At 34.4% G+C, this 19,669-nt stretch overlaps 1 protein-coding gene across 9 annotated transcripts in view; it reads right to left on the reverse strand.

The window, feature by feature from the left end:
• The window catches only part of DGKB (diacylglycerol kinase beta), a 714,841-nt gene that overhangs the window by 423,278 nt on the left and 271,894 nt on the right, over positions 1–19,669 (reverse strand). For all 9 annotated transcript variants that reach the window (XM_027574763.2, XM_027574760.2, XM_027574759.2 and 6 more), the window contains one exon: positions 16,802–16,876. In XM_027574763.2, the coding sequence (XP_027430564.1) occupies positions 16,802–16,876 (75 nt within the window). The remainder of the gene's footprint in view (positions 1–16,801; positions 16,877–19,669) is intronic.

Here is a 19,669-nt window from a genome sequence, read left to right on the forward strand (position 1 = left end):
TCTCTCTCTCAAATAAATAAATAAAATCTATAAAAAAAAAAAAAAAAAAAGAAAATTTAGGAAGTTTTAATTTGTACCTGACAATAGTAATTAAAAAGCACACTGGGACATTTTTTTAAAAAAAGAAGAAAGAAAACCTGCAGTACTAATTCCATAATCTTGGAAAGTGTCTTATAATTGGATTTCTTAAATGACAATATGTAGGAATTTCTTTTTATTCCAATCTCCTGTTTTATCATTTAAAAAAATAAATGATCCTGTCATTTATATATACTTGGGCTATATCAGTTAGAAATCAGATTGAACATATAAAAATAAATTAATGTATAGCAATTAAACAATGTACATATTATAAAACTATATTCTGTGATATTTAGAAGAAACCAGTATGAGATTCATAAATATTGTTATCATAATAGCATGGAATGAATGCTCATTTAATTGTACCTACTCATATTTCTTTGTATTAAAGTAACACGAGGTTGAAGAATCGAAAATAACTTTATTATATGCCCTCAACTTTCCTTTTCCTCTTCTTTGTCAAGAGCTTGCCTTAAGAAAGGTCTGCATTCTGATATAAGCATTTTGAGCCAGGAACAAACATTCTTATCTCTTATTATTCAGCTCAATTCATACTCATACCTGCATGTAGACAGTTACATATTATTCTTAGAGTTATAAGATTAAATGGCTTCACAATTGCCTCACTAAAATTAGGTTGAATTTTCTGATTTGTGATGTTGTTATTGTTTTCAAAACCATATTTATAGTCTAGAAAACCAATTCCTAATACCTTCCACCTCATTTCCTGATACCCAAAGTACATCTATACATACATTGGCATCACTGGATACTATTATTGCTGCTGCAGTCAGGTTGAAAAATCTATGCATGAAGCAATTATGCCCCCCAAAAGTTTCTTCTATACTATATATTACCAAATTGGGGGAGGGTTATATTTGATCTTTTCTTGTGGATCTTGATAATGTCAGCTTCAAAGTGATTAATTATCAACTATAATGTGCCTCCCCCAACATTTCAGCTTAAAGTATAACTAATTATAACCATGTCCCCTTGTCTCATATCTTAGGTGCTCTATTTTACTAATAAATTATAAAGGTTAGGTAAACTAGAAAGTGCACATGTTTTAACAAATTTGGCTAGTCTTTTGAGGATATTGTATGAAAGATAAATTTACACTGTTTTGGGCAAGGGGACATTTCATGTAATAAGTGGGACAGTCAAAAAATGTAATTTGGACTCACTGATATGAACCAAGTATAACTTAATGCTATTACCATCACAGCCAGAAATAACTTCCAGAAATAATTTGACAAAATATATATACCAGTGCACCATTAACAATTGAAACATTAATTCCATTATCTTTGGAAATATCAAAAACATATTTTATGCATATGTGTATTTTATAAGAGAAGGAGAGAGAAAGAGTAAGGGAGAAAGGCAGTGAGAAATGCCAAAGAGATCATGAGAGACAGAAAATGAGGGGGAACATTTGTTCCTGGGAAACCCCCGTTATTTTATTAAATAACTTTAATATTCTCCCTGGCATAAAATGAATTAGAAAGGAGAAATCAGGAAACAATAGGCTCCACAATGTGGTCCAAATATTTGTTCCTTTTTGACTAGTGCACATAATTCTTGGAAAATTAATGTGTTACAAAATATCAAACTCTCTCAGATCATTTTTTAATGAATAAAGACAAAGTAGTAGTACTTAGCTAAAATGGTCTTAACATTTTATTAAAACTATTCATGATTTTATTTGTATAATAAAATGCTTTTATAAAGATCTTACTTTAAAATATAAATTTATTCTGGTATGAAGAAAATAACAACCCTTTTAGGATGTTTTAAATATATATAAACATAAATTAGTATTTAAGGTCCAAGTAACTGAAGAACATAAAACAACCTTTTTGTAGAAAAAATAAAATAAATAAAATCTAAAAAAAAAAAAGAGGACTTACATAGTTAGGATAAAAAGGCAGTAGAAGAGAACAGCTCAAGATGTGATAGCAAAAGGGTGGGAAAATGAATGAAGAGTCAAAAAAGCTAGGGGAGCAGGGATCCAGAGAGAACGTTGAATACACTTTATTTAGGAGAGATGCCACATCTGATAAAAGAATAGGAGAGGGAGTCAAGATAGATCTGAATATCAATGTGTTCATAATGGTAGGAATAATAAACATAAGTTGAAGTAATTTCCTTTCCATGATATCTCATTGATAAATTAGGAGCAAAGGTGAATACTGATTTTGTGAGATGTGATATTTATAAAATTTGATTCCCTCTTTAAGAAAAATATGTAAAAATCAGGTTTTATAAATCATATATAAATATGTATATATGTATATTTATTTAGAATAAGAAAAGAAATCACAACAGATTGCAAATTCAAGATAGCACACAGACACTACATCATAAGATCAAGAATAATAGCATCATAATTTCATTTATGTTCATTTCTCGGTCTTTTGGCTAAGATCAAGTATAATAATTTCATTAATGAACTGCCTGATAGACTTAAACATTTTTTATATTTGATTGGCTTTTCATAAGACAATAATTTTGAGTAATACTTTTATGAAGAGATGACAAGATGAAATCAAGTTGTAGATTTCTATAGGTTGATTATCTCTATGTTAGACTATTTTAAACTTGCATACTTCTTCAGTGGTAGAGTTTTAAATGAAAGAGAAGGTTATAACCTGAAAAAGCCTTACTGGAGTAGTATTATCCAGAGAGACTTTAAGGACTCCATTACTTAAATGATCTGAGATTTGAGCCTTACTTGTTTTTTCCAGAAGGTTCCTTAGTGACTATAGAATCAGTAGCAGAATAACTGAGTAATTTGTGTGTATTTGTGTGTATGTTCATGCTCATATATGCACACACATAGAATTTGACAATTAAGGCTTATATTTTAATTAATAATATATTAAAATTTATTTGGATGCAATTATGATTTATGTGTATACCACAACCAATTCAGAGCATATTTTTATCTATTGTTTCTTACTTTAATCAAAACCATATTTTTGCCATGATTATGTGCTCCAACAAAATCTGTATTCAGATTATCACCATAGGAACAAATAATAAAATCATTAGTGCTTTACTTTTTAATGGATTTTCTGTTTAAAACATTCTGATTACTCTGATATAAAAATGGTATTGCTTAATCTTTTTAAAGTTCTTCCACCAGTGAAGCCAAAATATTAACAGTTAATCACTTCACTTATAACACACATAAGAAAACTTGGAATTGAATATGAACATTAACTTAGGACAGTCATTTGATCTAAATGAAAAGTCATGCTTCAAAGAGTGATAGGCAAAGCGATTTTCTGCAGTTTCAATGGTTGTTTTGAGCAGATAATTAGCTATTAATTTTGAATCAGATACTGATGCTTCTACAGCATATTTGTGCTTATAGTTTCAATCTGTTAAATGATACCACTAAAGCTCCCATTGGCAATGGTACGGTTGATAAGTACTTCATAAAATCATATATTCATCATCAATTATTTCAGAGAAAATAGAAACTCAGACCTGAATTTTTCATCTAAGATGCATTTTCATTTTTAGTTGATTTTTGCTGAAAAGTTTTATTGCAAAATAAGTGTATAAAACATAAATATTTATAGATTTAAACTACATGTTTAATTAAAAAAAAAAACACTGAATAAGAGTATTCAAACCATTCATTAAAAATATTTGCAGGACTGCTCATCTTCTCTTCCTCACATTTATTTAATATACATCTAGCCTATGATTCCCCCCAGTCTCCACGGACATTGCTGGTTGGTATATTTGTTCTCCTATGCATCTCACAGGCAGATGAGAGTCCATGGCCACAGCATAATGGCCTGGTATACCAGTTGGCCAACAGGGTTTTTAGTGCATGTTTATTTTTTTCTTTTAATTCACAATATACTGTACTTCAGAAGAAACTGTGGCTTGTTTTTGCATGTGGGAATGGTTGGGAAAAACAGTTATTTTTCTGATTATGTTTCAGATTTAATGATTATATGTAAAAGTGAGAACACCATTCATTGGACAGATGTGTCTTACATCCTCCTAGAGAAAAACATAAGCAGAGACTGGATATACAAACTGGAGAGATCCCAAACCCATTATCATCAGAGTTTATTATAATGCACTCAGTAATAATAATACTTAAATTAAAAATACAAATTTCCTGACTAAATATTAAACTGGAATAGATGCTAGAAAGCCAGGAATAGACCAGAAGAAACCTGGATAAACCTAATTATTATAAAACCTCAATGAGATACCACCTCACCAGTCAGAATGGCTAAAATTAACAAGTCAGGAAATGATAGATGTTGGCGAGAATGCAGAGAAAGGGGAACCCTCCTACACTGTTGGTGGGAATGCAAGCTGATGCAGCCACTCCGGAAAACAGTATGGGGGAGCCCCAAAAAGTCGAAAACAGAGCTACCCTATGACCCAGCAATTGCACTCCTGGGTATTTACCCCAAAGATACAAATGTAGTGATCTGAAGGGGCACATGCACCCCAATGTTTAGAGCAGCAATGTCTACAATAGCCAAACTACGGAAAGAGCCTTGATGTCCATCAACAGATGAATGGATAAAGAAGATGTGGTGTGTGTGTGTGTGTGTGTGTGTGTGTATATATATATATATATATATATATATATATATATATATATATATGGAATATTATGCAGCCATCAAAAAATGAAATCTTGCCATCTGCAATGATGTGGATGGAACTAGAGGGTATTACGCTAAGTGAAATAAGTCAGTCAGAGAAAGACAAGTATCATATGATCTCACTGATATGAGGAATTTGAGAAACAAGACAGAGGATCATAGGGGAAAGGAGGGAAAAAAGGAAATAAGATGAAACCAGAGAGGGAGACAAACAATAAGAGACTCTTAATCTCAGGAAACAAACTGAGGGTTGCTGGAGTGGAGGTGGGAGGGATGGGGTGGCCGGGTGATGGACATTGGAGAGGGTAAGTACTATGTTGAGCACTGCGAATTGTGTAAGACTGATGAATCACAGACCTGTACCCCTGAAACAAATAATACATTATATGTTTATAATAAAAAAACTAATTATTATACTCATGGTAACCCTAAGCACCTAAACGATTTGGCCTCTCAGTACCATTCTCATACGCTACTCATACATTCTGCTTCAGCCACCCTGGCCATCTTGCTAATGTCCCCAACCATGTGAAATATTGTCCTGTCATGATGCTTTTATTTCTGTTCCTCCCTCTGCCTCAAACACTCTTCTGTGAGCTGGCCAAATGGCTTGCTCCCTCATCTCCTTCACGTCTATACTCAGCGAGTTCTTCCCTGCTCAGCCTATATAGAAGAACAAACAGAACACTCACTACCAATATATATTCTATTTACCTTCTCCACTGACATAATGTACATTTTGTTAGTTTAATCTGTCTTCCTCCAATGAAACATAAGGCCATGTGAGCAGAAAGTGTTATTTGTTTTGCTCAAAGTGGACTGGCAGTTATAAGACTTGTTCCTGACATCTGTTAGCTATTTAAAAGTATATGCTGGGTCAATTTATGTTACTATTATTATTGTTATTATTAAGCTATCATTTTACTTTTTACTTAGCTGTTGCATCGTTAGTTTATTTGAGTGTGGACTACACTGTCCACTTTTATTGTTTTTAATTAAATTATAGGAGTAAGCTACATGATCATCATTCCTAAAAGATTCTGAGATAATCATCTACTCTGAGTTTCCTTTTTTTCAATCACTAGTAAGGAGGTGTCCTTTAACAGCCTGGGGCTGATGGAAAAGTTGTGCCAGCGAAACATGCTGGGCAGGCTTAGCAAATGGTGAATATTCAAATAAAACAGTTTGTTATTTATTAGAAACTTGTCTTTTGTTGAATAAAACAAGGAACAGGTTAAATCATATAGACAAATGAATTGATTTTTTTCAAGCAGCCAATTCAGGTGAAACTGTTCTTTTTAGAGTGTTCAGGAACTTTAGATAAGTAATAATTTCTAAATAATAACATAGATGTCTAGTCTGTTATTCCGCAGCCATCTACTATTGCTTTCTTTTTGAGATGAATAATAAAATTTCACATTTTTCAACATCTTTAAAGTTATAATGCATTTGCTGATATATGTGGAAGGTGACTATAGAGTTTTAATACCCAAAATGGGGAAGTTCTACAAGGCAGGCAATTATGTAACTTTGTTAATTGTAGCAGCATGTTAATGTTTTTGTTACTTTTACTAACCTATAGATTTTTTTTCAGTACAATTCATTTTATTATACCATCAAGAAAACATTTCCAGGTTTATTATCGATTTCAGTTTCAAAACAAACTGACTGAAACGTATAGCCTTTAATATCTAGTGGTCATCAAAAAATTGGTAAGTATATAAAAAATTAACTTAGTACTCCAAATTCAATGCACAAGAATCTTTTCTATCTCAAGCATTTTTTTAAAAACTGAACAATCTAAAAATCTGTTCATTTAAAAGCACTTATGCGTTAAAATAATATATTTCAGTTGGTTATGGATACCATAAATAGAATGTAAAGGGTATGTTCTCCAAATCCATTTGTTTCATTCTGTTCGATTTTGAGTTTCCTGCTATCCATTTTAATATAAAAACATAAACCGAATTTCAAACTCAATTGCTCTAGTGATAAAGACAGAATTATGCTCACCCATTTAGGGGCACCAGGGTGGTTCAGTTGGTTAAGCATCTGACTCTTGATTTTGGCTCAGGTCATGATCTCAGGGTAGTGAGAACAAGCCCCACATCAGGCTCCACACTTGGTAGGGAGTCTGCTTGAGAGTTTCTCTCTCCATCTCCCTCTGCCACTACCACCTCTCAAATAAATAAATTAATTAAAAAAAAAAAAACAGAGTGGCTCACAAATCATCATAAAATATGATTAATCATAAGGATTGAAAGGGTGAGCTGAGTGATTTATTTTTACATTACCAACACTTTTTACAACTAGCAACATTTTTTTTCTGGAAATTTCCAGTAGAGCTGGATTGAATTTTGATGAACTTTTTCTCAGCCTTCTGAGGATTTTGTTTAGCTCTCTGACATAACAAGTTTCCGTAACAAGAGACATATGTAGTAGGTCATAAGTTCTGATTCAAGATGGATTTTATTTGGTAGAAACTTTGTTATATAAAATTATATCTTAAACTAAGAAAATAATAAAATCTGTGGAATCTGTTATCTTTCCTAAGTTACACATTTATTTTAATAGAATATATTAAAAGATTTCACTATGCAAATATGTATGATACTTAGAATATGTGAATTTGTAGACTGTTAAATTTTATTTTTAATATTATATATGTTTTGCATTTAGTTCAGTTATTCGAAACCCAAGATTTCTATAAAGCACCTTTCATAAAAATTCATTATACCGAACTATGCTAACAATCTAGAAAGCAATTTGCATGATTTGAAAAGATTTATCTTACATTTTGTTTCAGTTCAATAAATACTTGATTTTTTTTCTGAAATATTTTAGGGATGATATGAGAATAAAATAAACTATCTGTACTTTCACAAAGCTTTGAGTCAGAAAAGAAAAAGCTGTGTCACAAGTACATAAAAACTTGATATTGACTTTTCATAGGCCACATTAGCACATACAGTTTTAACAGTCAGAGATGTGCATATTTACCTTAATGTTGTAAAGGAAAAAAACACCTCATCATTCTCTGACCAGAAAGCAATACATATTTTATATTTCATCTTTTCCAACTAGTTTATACTTCCAAATAATTTATTCAATTAGAACACAATATGCATTATCAGGAAGAAACCAATTTTATGACATAGATACTAGTTTTAGAGATCACTAAATAGAATAGGATCAGAGAGAATTTATATAAGGAGATATAATGAAAATAAGCAAATAGCCATTTCTGTCTTGAAAACAATTAAAGACAAAAAGAGAAATGTCCAAAGAGTTTGGTATTTACTAAATAATTCACACTAAGGGTTAGCATAGTTTTAATACACCGAGAAAGGTTTCTACTCTATAATCAAGCTGTCAGAAAAGAAAAAAATAAATAAAGATGGGATAAGAGAAGAGATGCAAATAATTTAAAAAACTGATGTGGTAGGGCGCCTGGGTGGCTCAGTTGGTTAAGCGACTGCCTTCGGCTCAGGTCATGATCCTGGAGTCCCAAGATCAAGTCCCCCATCGGGCTCCCTGCTCAGCAGGGAGTCTGCTTCTCCTTCTGACCCTCCCCCCACTCATGTGCTCTCTCTCTCTCTCTCTCTCTCTCATTCTCTCTCTCTTTCAAATAAATAAATAAATCTTTAAAAAAAATTTGATGTGGTAAAAAGGAAAAATGGGAAAAAGGGAAATTAAAATAACGAATAAGGGGAGCCTGGGTGGCTCAGTTGGTTGAGCATCTGCCTTCAGCTCAGGTCATGACCCTGGAGTCCCAGGACTGAGTCCCATGTTGGGCTCCCTGCTCAGCAGGGAGTCTGCTTCTCCCTCTGACCCCCCCTCAATGCTCTCTCTCTCCCATTCTCTCTCTCTCTCTCTAAAATAAATACATAAACAAAATTTTAAAAAATAAAATAACAACTGCAGGCTCATGATGGCAGATAAAATATATATATATTTATATATTATATATATTATATATGATATATATATCTTCTAGCAGTGGGAAAGTAATACACCAGAAACAAAGATGAAACTAAATCACAATGAATATTAGATTAGCAGAGAGACCTTACAGAATGGAACAGTTTCCAAAGCAAAACACTAAAAGGGAACGACTACAAAAGTAGCTCTGTCAACAAAGCTTGATTAGGGATAGCATAGCTAAAAATAAGTGTAGGAAGAGTTAAGACAAGCAAGCAGGTCAGTCCTGGGACTAAGTGGAGGCTTACAGCACAGCCTGGCCACCATCCCCATTAAGAGCAGCTACCTCCAGAATAACAAGGAACAGCTCTCCACGGAAGCTCAGGTCTGCCAATGGGGACACAGTGTGGGCACTGGTATCAGAAACAGAGCATTCTCATAGTAATCCAATTGAAACTAGAAATTCAGTGCAATTGCATTCAAACTCATTAAAAATAAAAAACAAACTTGAGACATGAACAAAGAAGGAAGAGAAAATGTCACTAAATTTTGAGAGAATAATTAGGGAGTTAAAGTATATGAAATAGTCTATCGTTAGAATCAACAAACAGATTAACAGAGCAAGGGAAAGAGCAGCAATACTCTAACATATATATTATTTCATCATATATGAAATAGTCAAAGCAGTGGCAAAACAGTGAACTAATGAACAGCTTTTTTGGGACAATTACTTTTTTTTTTTTTTTTACGAGAGCAGGGGAGGGACAGGGGGAGAGGGGGAGAGAAAATCTTAAGCAGGCTTCATGCCGAGCATGGAGTCCAATGCAAGGCTCAATCTCACAACCCTGAGGTGGATGACCTGAGATGAAATCAAGTCAGACACTTAATTGACCAAGCCATGCAGACGCCCTGGACAATTACATTTCAATGTAAGGGGGAAAATGAGTTCCATCTCTACTTAATCTATATCTTTCAATGCACTTCTAAGAGAAAATGCAATCTTTAAAGGTTAAAGGTCAGAGGGGCACCTGGGCAGCTCAGTTGGTTAAGCGTCTGCCGTCGGCTCAGGTCATGGTCCTGGGATCGAGCCCCACATTAGGCTCCCTGCTCGGCAGGCAGCCTCTCCCTCTCCCTCTGCCATTCCTCCCACTTGTACTCTCTGGCTCTATCTCTCTGTCAAATAAATAAATAAAATCTTAAAAAAAAAAGATTAAAGTTCAGAAATTTAAAACAATGAAAAAGTAATAAAAGAAGATATAAAGGAACATTTCATAATCTTGGCTTGAGGAAGGGGTTTTCTAAAATAAAAGAGAGAAATCATTCTTCGTAGAATTAGTAGATGAAAGTTTTGAATACTTACATGGATAAAAAAGAAGAAAATACATAAATTGGAAGCACACAGAGCAAACTTGAAAAAAACATTTGCAAGGTATATAAAATGATGGTGTTAGTATTTATGCAGTGAGATCTCAAAATGAACATAAAAAACAACAAATAAATCAAAAGGAAAATGGGCAAATAAAAGAGCTTATCCTGTACGCAAGAAATATGAAAGGTTAGTATACATAAGAAAAAAATACTTGTTTGGACCATCTGTTCTTTTGGCCTTATTTGATTATGGGGAAACAGTCCCGAGAACGGTTTCAGTAGATCTATCAAACAAGTAAACCAACCATATTGACCCAAACAATAAGGTAGGCCTATGGCCAAACCAGGCCAATGAGACAATTTTTCTCTGAAATCTGAATTTGAATTTTGATCTAAGAGATAATTATGGGTTACTGATTCATCCATATGTGACAACCTGTAAAAATGTAGTGCCAAAGGCTGATGATTGTCTAAGAATCTACAATGATTATTATAAATGTAATTGGGAAGTTACCCCAATTGCACCAGATCATATGTCCTTTATAGCAATTGATCTACTTATTCAGTGGTTCTCCATGCTGATTGCATAGAATCAACTGGTGAGATTTTAAGACCTTCAAACGCTTGGGACCACCCCGCACACATTCAGAATCTGCCTATACTCTGCACCACTCCTTCAACCCATACCTGTGTCCTCATAGGAATTTTTTTATTCTCACTCTTTAAGGATAAAAAACTGGTTTACCAATGCCTCTCCGTGACACGCCAGAGGTAGCAGGAAGTAGACTGCTGTGGCAGTACAACTATACTGGGAGTAATATGAGGAGGACAGGAAAGGCCAGTTGATCAGGGGGCAGTATTTTACACAATAAAGCTTGTTGTCTACCTTCTCTGGGCAGAATGATGTCCAGAGTTTATGAAACACACCAATGCAACAGTACTGGCTAACAATATGTCTTGCGCTACGAAGGACTTGGAAAGGCCAAGAATGGGAGAATTAGTGATGAAAGGAAAGCTTATATAGGTGAACTTCTGAGAATGAACCCGTAGTTGGGACTGTAAATAACCCGAAGGAATCCCAATCATCATTTTTTCTTAGTTATTCCTAGTCAGTGTGAAAAAAAGGCTCATGTTCATATTAGTAGGAGGGGAGGCTATGGAAGAGATAAGTAACACTAATTTATCTTCAACAAGAAGGGTAGTTACTGACTCTGGAGTGCTCAGCTGTCATCAAAGAAACCAAAGAGTGAACTCCAATATGTTGATTTACTTTAAGGGACTCAGCCAACTATTCAGGAGTAGCCTAAGTTCACCTGACCCCTTTCATAATGGAACTGTAGCCTTTGCCTCACTGCACTAGACATTTATTCCAGCAACTGGATTTACTTTTCCTTCCCATTATATCTTTGTCAATGGTCATAGCAACTGATTTATTGAATGATTTATATACTATCATAGTGTCTCACATACTGCTGTATCCTTTCAAAAAATTTCTTTCACTGAGAAGGAAGAAAGACAGTGAGCTGGCCCCCAAGACTGAAAAGTATTCTCTTATATTTCATCAGGCAGAAGCAGTTGGTCTGTAGAATGCTGAAACAGCCTTCTAAAGACTCAGTCACCGAATCAGTGTGAACACTTAAAAGGTGTACATAAACTGCTGTTGCATATGCTCTAAACTATATGATGCTGCTTACTCATGTGAAAAAACATGGTCCTGGGGCCAAAAGGTAAAGTTTGAGTGATGAAACTTACAATTAGACTTAACAGCCATTGTGATGGTTAACGTTACGTGTCAACTTGGTTGGGTCATGGGGTGACCAGATAATTGATCAAATATTTTTCTGGGTGTTTCTGTGAGGGTGTTTTTAGATGAGATTAACACTTAAATTGGTAGACTGGGTAAAGGAGATTGCCCTCCATAATGTGGGTGGGCCCCATCCAATCAGTTGAAGGTCAAAAATAGAATAAAAGACGGACCCTACTCCAGAAAGAGAGAACTCTTTTGCTTGATGCCTTCAAACTAGGACATTGGCTCTTTCTGGTTCTAAAAGAGCTTGCCAGCTTTTAGATTCAAACTGAAACATCAACTCTGTAGACTTTGTACTTGTCAGTCTCCAATAGCATATAAGCCAATTCCTTATAATAAATTCCTCTCTATATAACCTATTGGATCTGTTTCTCTGAAGAACAGATTAGTACATCCACTTTCCAAATTTTGCTTCCCATCCCTTTGGTTTTTAACTATCATGGTTTAGATGCCTTAACTTCAAAGTGAAGAATGTTGCCATATAAGACAATAAAGTTTTCATTGAATTAGGAGCTGAAACTGACACCTAGACATTTCTGAGGCTTTTCATAGCACTAGGCAACAAGCAAAAAAAGAAAAAAAAAAAGATATGATGTTAACTGATATAGTTGATTCTGATTCCCAAGGAGAAATAGGTTTGCTGCTCTACAATGGAAATAGAGAGTACTAACAGGACCTCTCCTTCTAGCATTGGTTTGTCATGAAAGGCTAGGTTATATATAATGACAAATAACCCAAAATCATAGGGGCACAGCCTTAGAGAGGTTTATTTATCCCTCATTCCATGGAGATCATGAGTAAAGCAGTGTGTGTTGCTGGGGGTGGGGTGTCTTTCTATCTCTCTTCACTCTGTGATCCGAGGTAACAAAAGAGTCAGTATCTGGAATATTGCTGGTTACTGTGGTAAAAAATAAGAAAGCATGAAAAATCTACTTTCTGCCCAAAGTTTATTATGAGAAAGCCATATGGACACTGTATTGCTATGGTTAAAGGAAATAAAATAAAATCAAATGCCTGGAAGGAGACCTGGAAATATTTGATAGATAACTCTAATACTGCCATGTACCACCATGCCTTTCAGTAATGGTAAATAAGAGACTAATTCAGCCCTATGCAAAAAATACTACCAAGGTCTCAGAACTATCAGGTAAAAACAGGTCACTGTGCTGGGTAAAAATGTATATGCAGAAGAAATGTTTTAAGTTTCAGCTACAACTTTTAACCAGTTGCAAAACCAGTGCCACAGACTTTACATGGATTTCATTCTTTATATCATTAAAAGCATCATTTGATTAAATTCATATTTGTAGTTAAATTTTTAACTTTCTCATTACATTTCTGTATGTTAAGCCTAAATGTATGGAGAGCGAGGAGAAAATAGTCATCTCCATAGACGTTTCCAGCGAACCAGGACTTGGAGTTGGATATGGTAACTGTATGAAACTTTGGGGTATGTATCTGCATTTTAGGAGAATGTGTGCTTTCACTTGTGCATTTGGTAGTAGCAATATATTGACTAGTATCATTTTGTTTTTTAATTGTTGTGTTCAGAAAAGAAGGGATATTGGACAGACCTATGGCTGGACTGTGCTGACTACCTACTGTCTGTCCCCTCCAAGGATTCATCTTTCATCCTCAGGTTAGAGCATCCTTGTGTATCTTTGTGGGAACAAAGCATATACATAAAGCCTTGACAGGACAGTCAGTCAAGATCCCCCATCCTAAACAAGCCAAGGCTGTGGCATGGGAAATGAGAGAAACCAATAAATACACTTCTCCCTGGGATCTGAATGTTGAGCAGAGAAATAATACCAAAAGCAACCGGAATCAATTCCTCTCAGCAATAACCACCACGGGACTTTGTCCGTTTAGTCCTGCTACTCCGTTTCCTCAGACTGTCCTGACCCGTATCTGTCCTGAAACAGAGTTCTTTATTTTTCTATTAATTCTAGGAGTAACTTCATAATTGAACTTTATTTTGGATAATAAGCCAGGGTACATTTCTGTTGTTTATAGAAAAGTATATCTAATTAATGCCATATTAAACCTTATAATTGATCAAACACATGCAAATGAAAATGACACAAATATATTTTCACCTATCACATTGGACAAAAATAGAAATTACTGAAGAGAGTCAATTTAAAGAACATTGTGGGAAATAAGCTTATATACTGCTTCTGGGGTTAAAACTTGGGCAGAACTTTACACAATTAAAATGGAAAATATTCTCAATCAAGCAATTCTACCTATATCAACCTATTCTATGAAAACATTTGAACATGCTTTCAAAAAACATAAATACTTTGATAAATGTTAACTTTGCACATGGTAATAATTTAAAAGTACAATCTCAATGTTTATCAATAACAGAATAGCTAACAAAACCATGGAATATTTTGCAGCTCTTAAAAATAATGAAACCAATCAATATCTGCTGAACTCAAGCAATATCCACCATATGCTTTTGAGTTAAAAAAAAAAAAGCAAGTTGCAGAGCAATAAAGGACCTATACTCCAAGTTATATTACAAAATCTACTTATGGGTGGCTGGGTGATAGACATTGGGGAGGGTATGTGCTATGGTGATCCTGTGAATTGTGTAAGACTGTTGAATCACAGACCTGTACCTCTGAAACAATTAATACATTATATGTTATAAAAAAAAAAAAAGAAGATAGCAGGAAGGGAAAAATGAAGGGGAGTAAGTCAGAGGGGGAGACGAACCATGAGAGACTATGGACTCTGAGAAACAAAGTGAGGGTTCTAGAGGGTAGGAGGATCGGGGGATGGGTTAGCCTGGTGATGGATATTAAAGAGGGCACGTATTGAATGGAGCACTGGGTGTTATACGCAAACAGTGAATCGTGGAACGCTACATCAAAAAATAACGATGTAATGTATGGTGATTAACATAACAATAAAAAATTAAAAAAAACTAATGAAGTAATGTATGGTGATTAACATAACAAAAATCTACTTATTTATAACACACATATGCGTGTGTATGTGTGTGTAGTGTATGCATGAATCATATGCATGAATACATTATATGTAAATATATCACATACATACACTAGGTTTTATGTTCATATAAGAAGTTCTGGGAGGATACACATAATTTGCAGTGCCATTACCTGAGGAGTGTTAATGCTTGAAGGGGGGCCTTTAACTTACTTTCTAAATGATACTCATTGTAGTGTGGATTTTCACAAGTACGTATATTACTTTTATTTTTTCAATATATTAAAATCGAGTACAGGATAATAAAATGCCTAAAATTGAAAGAGTGAAAGGACTCATGTAGTACATATTTAAAGTGGAGTGGGAAAAAATGAAATGATAAAAACAAGGCTAATATCATTGCTGTATATTTACATAGTTACAAACATGTAATTATTAATTATTAACTAATATTACTATAAACAGTATTGAGATTAATGAACATTAATTGAGGGCCTATGTAGTAAGCATATTTTTATATGCTTCATAGGCATCATCCCATTTAACTTCACAACTATCCTATGAGACAGGTACCATTTTTCTCATTTTACAGAAATGAGTCAAAGAAGGCACATAGGCTTATAATTAGCAGTTAGTAGGCATTGCATTTAATCATGGAATACAGGCAAATCCTTGATGTATTGGTCTGCATAGAACTGCAGAGGTCCTGGAATGGCTAAACTTTTGAACACACCATTGCTTAAGCCTACAGAATAAGAGCTACCACTGCTCTGAAATTCAGAGAATATTGAAGAACAAGAAAAAGAGCCATCCTGACTAAGCTCCTGTGTTAACATTAAGACTTTACTTTTGCATGGCTCTATCTAGATTAGGACTTCCTGCATGTGGCTCAAATAGCCAATAATCTGATCATGATCCTTTACTGGATGGAGTCTGGAGCTTGACAAAGACACTGTTCTGAACTAAATGTTTATGAGGATCCTGCCTTCTCCAGCAAGGAGGTTCTACAGATTGCGGCTCAGCTGGTGCTGGACAGCAGGTAACAGGGAGTGGAAGAAAGAGATGAATATATTGTGGGAGCCTGTGCAAATTAATTGTATTTTACTTACATTTATTTAACACTAGACACAACAGTATACACTTTATTCTGAGCATTTAAAAGAGTCCAATTTCAATATTTGGTTTCTAGTTTCTGAGAATAACCCAGAAAACTTATTTTAATCACACTGATGTTTTTTGCTGTTGTTTTTTTGTTTGTTTGTTTATAAAGAAGCTCATGTAAGTAAGTGTTCTAGAGCTTCCTTCTTCTTCATCTGGTCTAAATTCACTCAAGTTGTTAGAACAGGTCAGTGGAAGATGATTAGTTAACTAGGCCAAATTAGTGATGATTGATTTCAGCATATACTTGTGGTGTTAATAACACATGGTTACTGTTGGAAAAAATAAACTTATTTTGCTATGTGTTACCTATTAATAATGTGTCTCGTAAGAAAGTCGTAGTCACTAGATTTTGTAAGTAGTAAATGAAAAAATCCTATTATGATTTCTATTCTTTGTTAACTAGCTTTTTCCTCTATAGTAGATCCTCTTTCTATATTTAAAAAGGAAAAGAAAAGGCAGTGGTTCTTCAAACAGATGGTTTGGATATTTAGGTACCCAGCGAGTGTGTTTGTGTGATTAGTAGCAGTAGTAGTAGTAGTAGTAGTAGTAGTAGTAGTAGTAGTAGTAGTAGTAGCAGTAGTAGTAGTAGTAGTAGTAGTAGTAGTAGTAGCAGCCATGGTAGGAGGGCAGTACTTCACAATACTTAGAAGGGAAAAAAAAATCTGCTTGAAACAGGCTATTTTGAAAAATAGCATCTGTACTGGTAACTCTTATATAGTTGATATTCAATGTTTTTATGTATACTAATCTGGCTGCTGTATTCAAATAACATTATTTCTAGGTACATCAGGCTGCTTATTTTATTAATTAATGTTCAAAGAGTCAATGGTAATGATATTATCCTTGGACTTACCCTGGCATTGGTCCATTTCCAGAAAGACTGTAAACCTGACGAGGATTTAGTAGATATTGGAATTTTCTATAAATTCTATAAAGATGAAAATATGGAAAAAAAAAAAGAAATTTAGTGATACTCTCCAATTTTTAAATAAATAGCACCTCTTAATGTTAAAATTATATACACGGTTGTAACTAAATATATTTGATAAATTTTACGTTAATAATACTAGAAGTATAACAGCTCAATAAGAACTTATGGTTCTTTGAAAAAGACACTTACTAGCCAATTAAAGGCAATAAAGCTTATAAATTAGAAATAGTGATATTTGCATTCTAAATATGGATATGCATTTAGAGTACTGTTTATCCTGCTTTTGAATATTATTTAGCTAAGTAGATTTCAAATACATTTTTTAAGAGTATCAGAATAAAATTATTTACATACCTTCCCCTAATTGATCCTTGTGAAGTTTCAGGTTATTGGGCCAATCTAATCGAGATGAAAACTATCCCAAATATAAAATGTGACTGTGCATGTTGTATGTATGTATGTAATCAAAAAATGTGACCGAATCTGCTTAATTATTGCACATAAACAATCATCTGATCAGTCAGCTCACACAATTGCTAAACTGTTTCAACGGGCACATATTAAATAATTCATTTTTTCCAAAGGATATCAATCATTGTCCAACAAATGCAACACAATTATTTCTAAGTAGATACACATTCCATATTAGTATTCTTAGATGAAATACTAAAAATGAAGGAATACATTTAGTTTTTTAAAAGTTAGTTTTTGCCTAAATGTAAAAATATTACCATATATTTTACAAACACATTCAGACTATCCTTACTGGTAGAAATTGTCCAAATTCACTATGTAGTATCTGCTTATATCACCCCACTCCCAAATCTGCAATAACCTCACATTCTAGTTCCCGATTACTTATATGAACCAGTGTCTCAAGAAATAATCTAAGAGTCATTCTCAGTACTTCTTTTTCCCCAGCATCTGAACCCGATTGGAGAACAGTCCTGCACCTTCTAATAGTAATGTCTATTGAACTGGGCAATTCTATCTCACTGCCTTTGCTCAGGCTTTCTAGCTCTCTCATCAGCTCTATACAACCTTGGCCTATCTAGCCCTCTTACATAGGGCTGGTTAATTACAGCCACGTTGTTTCTGTGATGAAAAGTTCCTAGGGTCAAGTTACTTATAATAAAAAATATTTTATTATATTTAAAATAGGTTATGTCTTCTCTTTCCCTGCTTTTGCCTTAAACTTTAACTTCAGGGATTATCTCTTGGTTCCCTAAAAACACCACACCCTTTCACAAATCTTTCTCTTTCCTTTTACCTTATCAACTCAAAAGCTACTTCCTGTCCAAAGACTTCTCAGTCTTCAGATAGCCTTTCTTCCTCTGAACTTTGACAGCACCTTTATTTTAAACATTTCTAGTTTAGAATTCACCTTGTGGTATTGTGGTGTATCTGTTTGTGCCTGCCTCCATGCATGGCTGCATTCTAGGTCTTCTAGCCCCAGTTCCTAGTAGAGTTTGGATGCACTCAGGTGTTGCTGTTTGAATGAATAAATGCTATGTGAATATTTTCACACCCGTTGACTGGTTTGCGAAACTCTGAGTGAATATATAATTTTGTAACCTTTTACTACTTATCTAACATATCAAAGTCAAGAAACCCAAATATTTTTAAAGGAAATTCTGAATGGAATTTCATTGTTTGTGAAAGATGACTCTTATTCATTCAGGAAAATTTATATTTGCATTCATAATAGGTTTCCTTTACATGTTTACATATTTACATTTCCTGTGACTTTGGTCCTGTTCATGTATGAAGAACAAAACATAAGTGGGTGTACATATAGGAACACTCAAATATCCCCCCCATTAAGTTTAATTTATTATGACTTTAGTGTATCTATGAATTTATTATTTATTTATTTATTATTTATTTATTTATTTTATTTTTAAGCTTTTATTTATTCATTTGACAGAGATAGATACAGCAAGACAGGGAACACAAGCAGGGGGTAGTGGGAGAGGGAGAACCAGGCCTTCCGCGGAGCGGGGAGTCCGATGCGGGGCGGGGAGTCCGATGCGGGGCGGGGAATCCGATGCGGGGCGGGGAGCCCGATGCGGGGCGGGGAGCCAGATGCGGGGCTTGATCCCAGGACGCTGGGATCATGACCTGAGCCGAAGGCTGACCCTTAAAGACTGAGCCACCCAGGCGCCCCGAAATTTTTTCTTAATGGGAGAAGGGGAAGTCAGATATTCAGTTAAGGGTCATCCTGCATGATCCATATTCTAATTTGAGGGGAATGTTTTCCTTTTGAAAATATACTTTTTCGGGGTGCCTGGGTGGCTCAGTCATTAAGCATCTGCCTTCGGCTCAGGTCATGATCCCAGAGTCCTGGGATCGAGACCCGCATCAGGCTCCCTGCTCCGCGGGAAGATTGCTTCTCTCTCTCCCTCTCCCAATCCCCCTGTTTGTGTTCTCTCTCTCTCACTGTGTCTCCCTCTGTCAAATAAATAAATAAAAAACTTAAAAAAAAAAAGAAAATATACTTTTTCTTTCTTTCTTTCTCTTGGTACTTCATCTGTTTCTAATTTCCAACACGAATTTAATTCCTATCTAATTCTATGTGAAGAGTACTTTTTTCCCAAATATCCATAATACATAAAGTTGACAGACTACACAAAGTAAAAAAGAAAATCATTTTAGCATTATTATTTAATCACTATTTAGTATCTCTAAAAATGAGGCAACTATTCTTTTTAATAAAACAATGTAAATATTTTAATTGTCACTAGTTATTTAAAATAATTTCTACCATGTTTAGCACAGTAAAAAAATATA

The sequence above is a fragment of the Zalophus californianus genome, chromosome 12 (assembly GCF_009762305.2).
Source record: "Zalophus californianus isolate mZalCal1 chromosome 12, mZalCal1.pri.v2, whole genome shotgun sequence".
Taxonomy (NCBI): Eukaryota; Metazoa; Chordata; class Mammalia; order Carnivora; family Otariidae; genus Zalophus; species Zalophus californianus.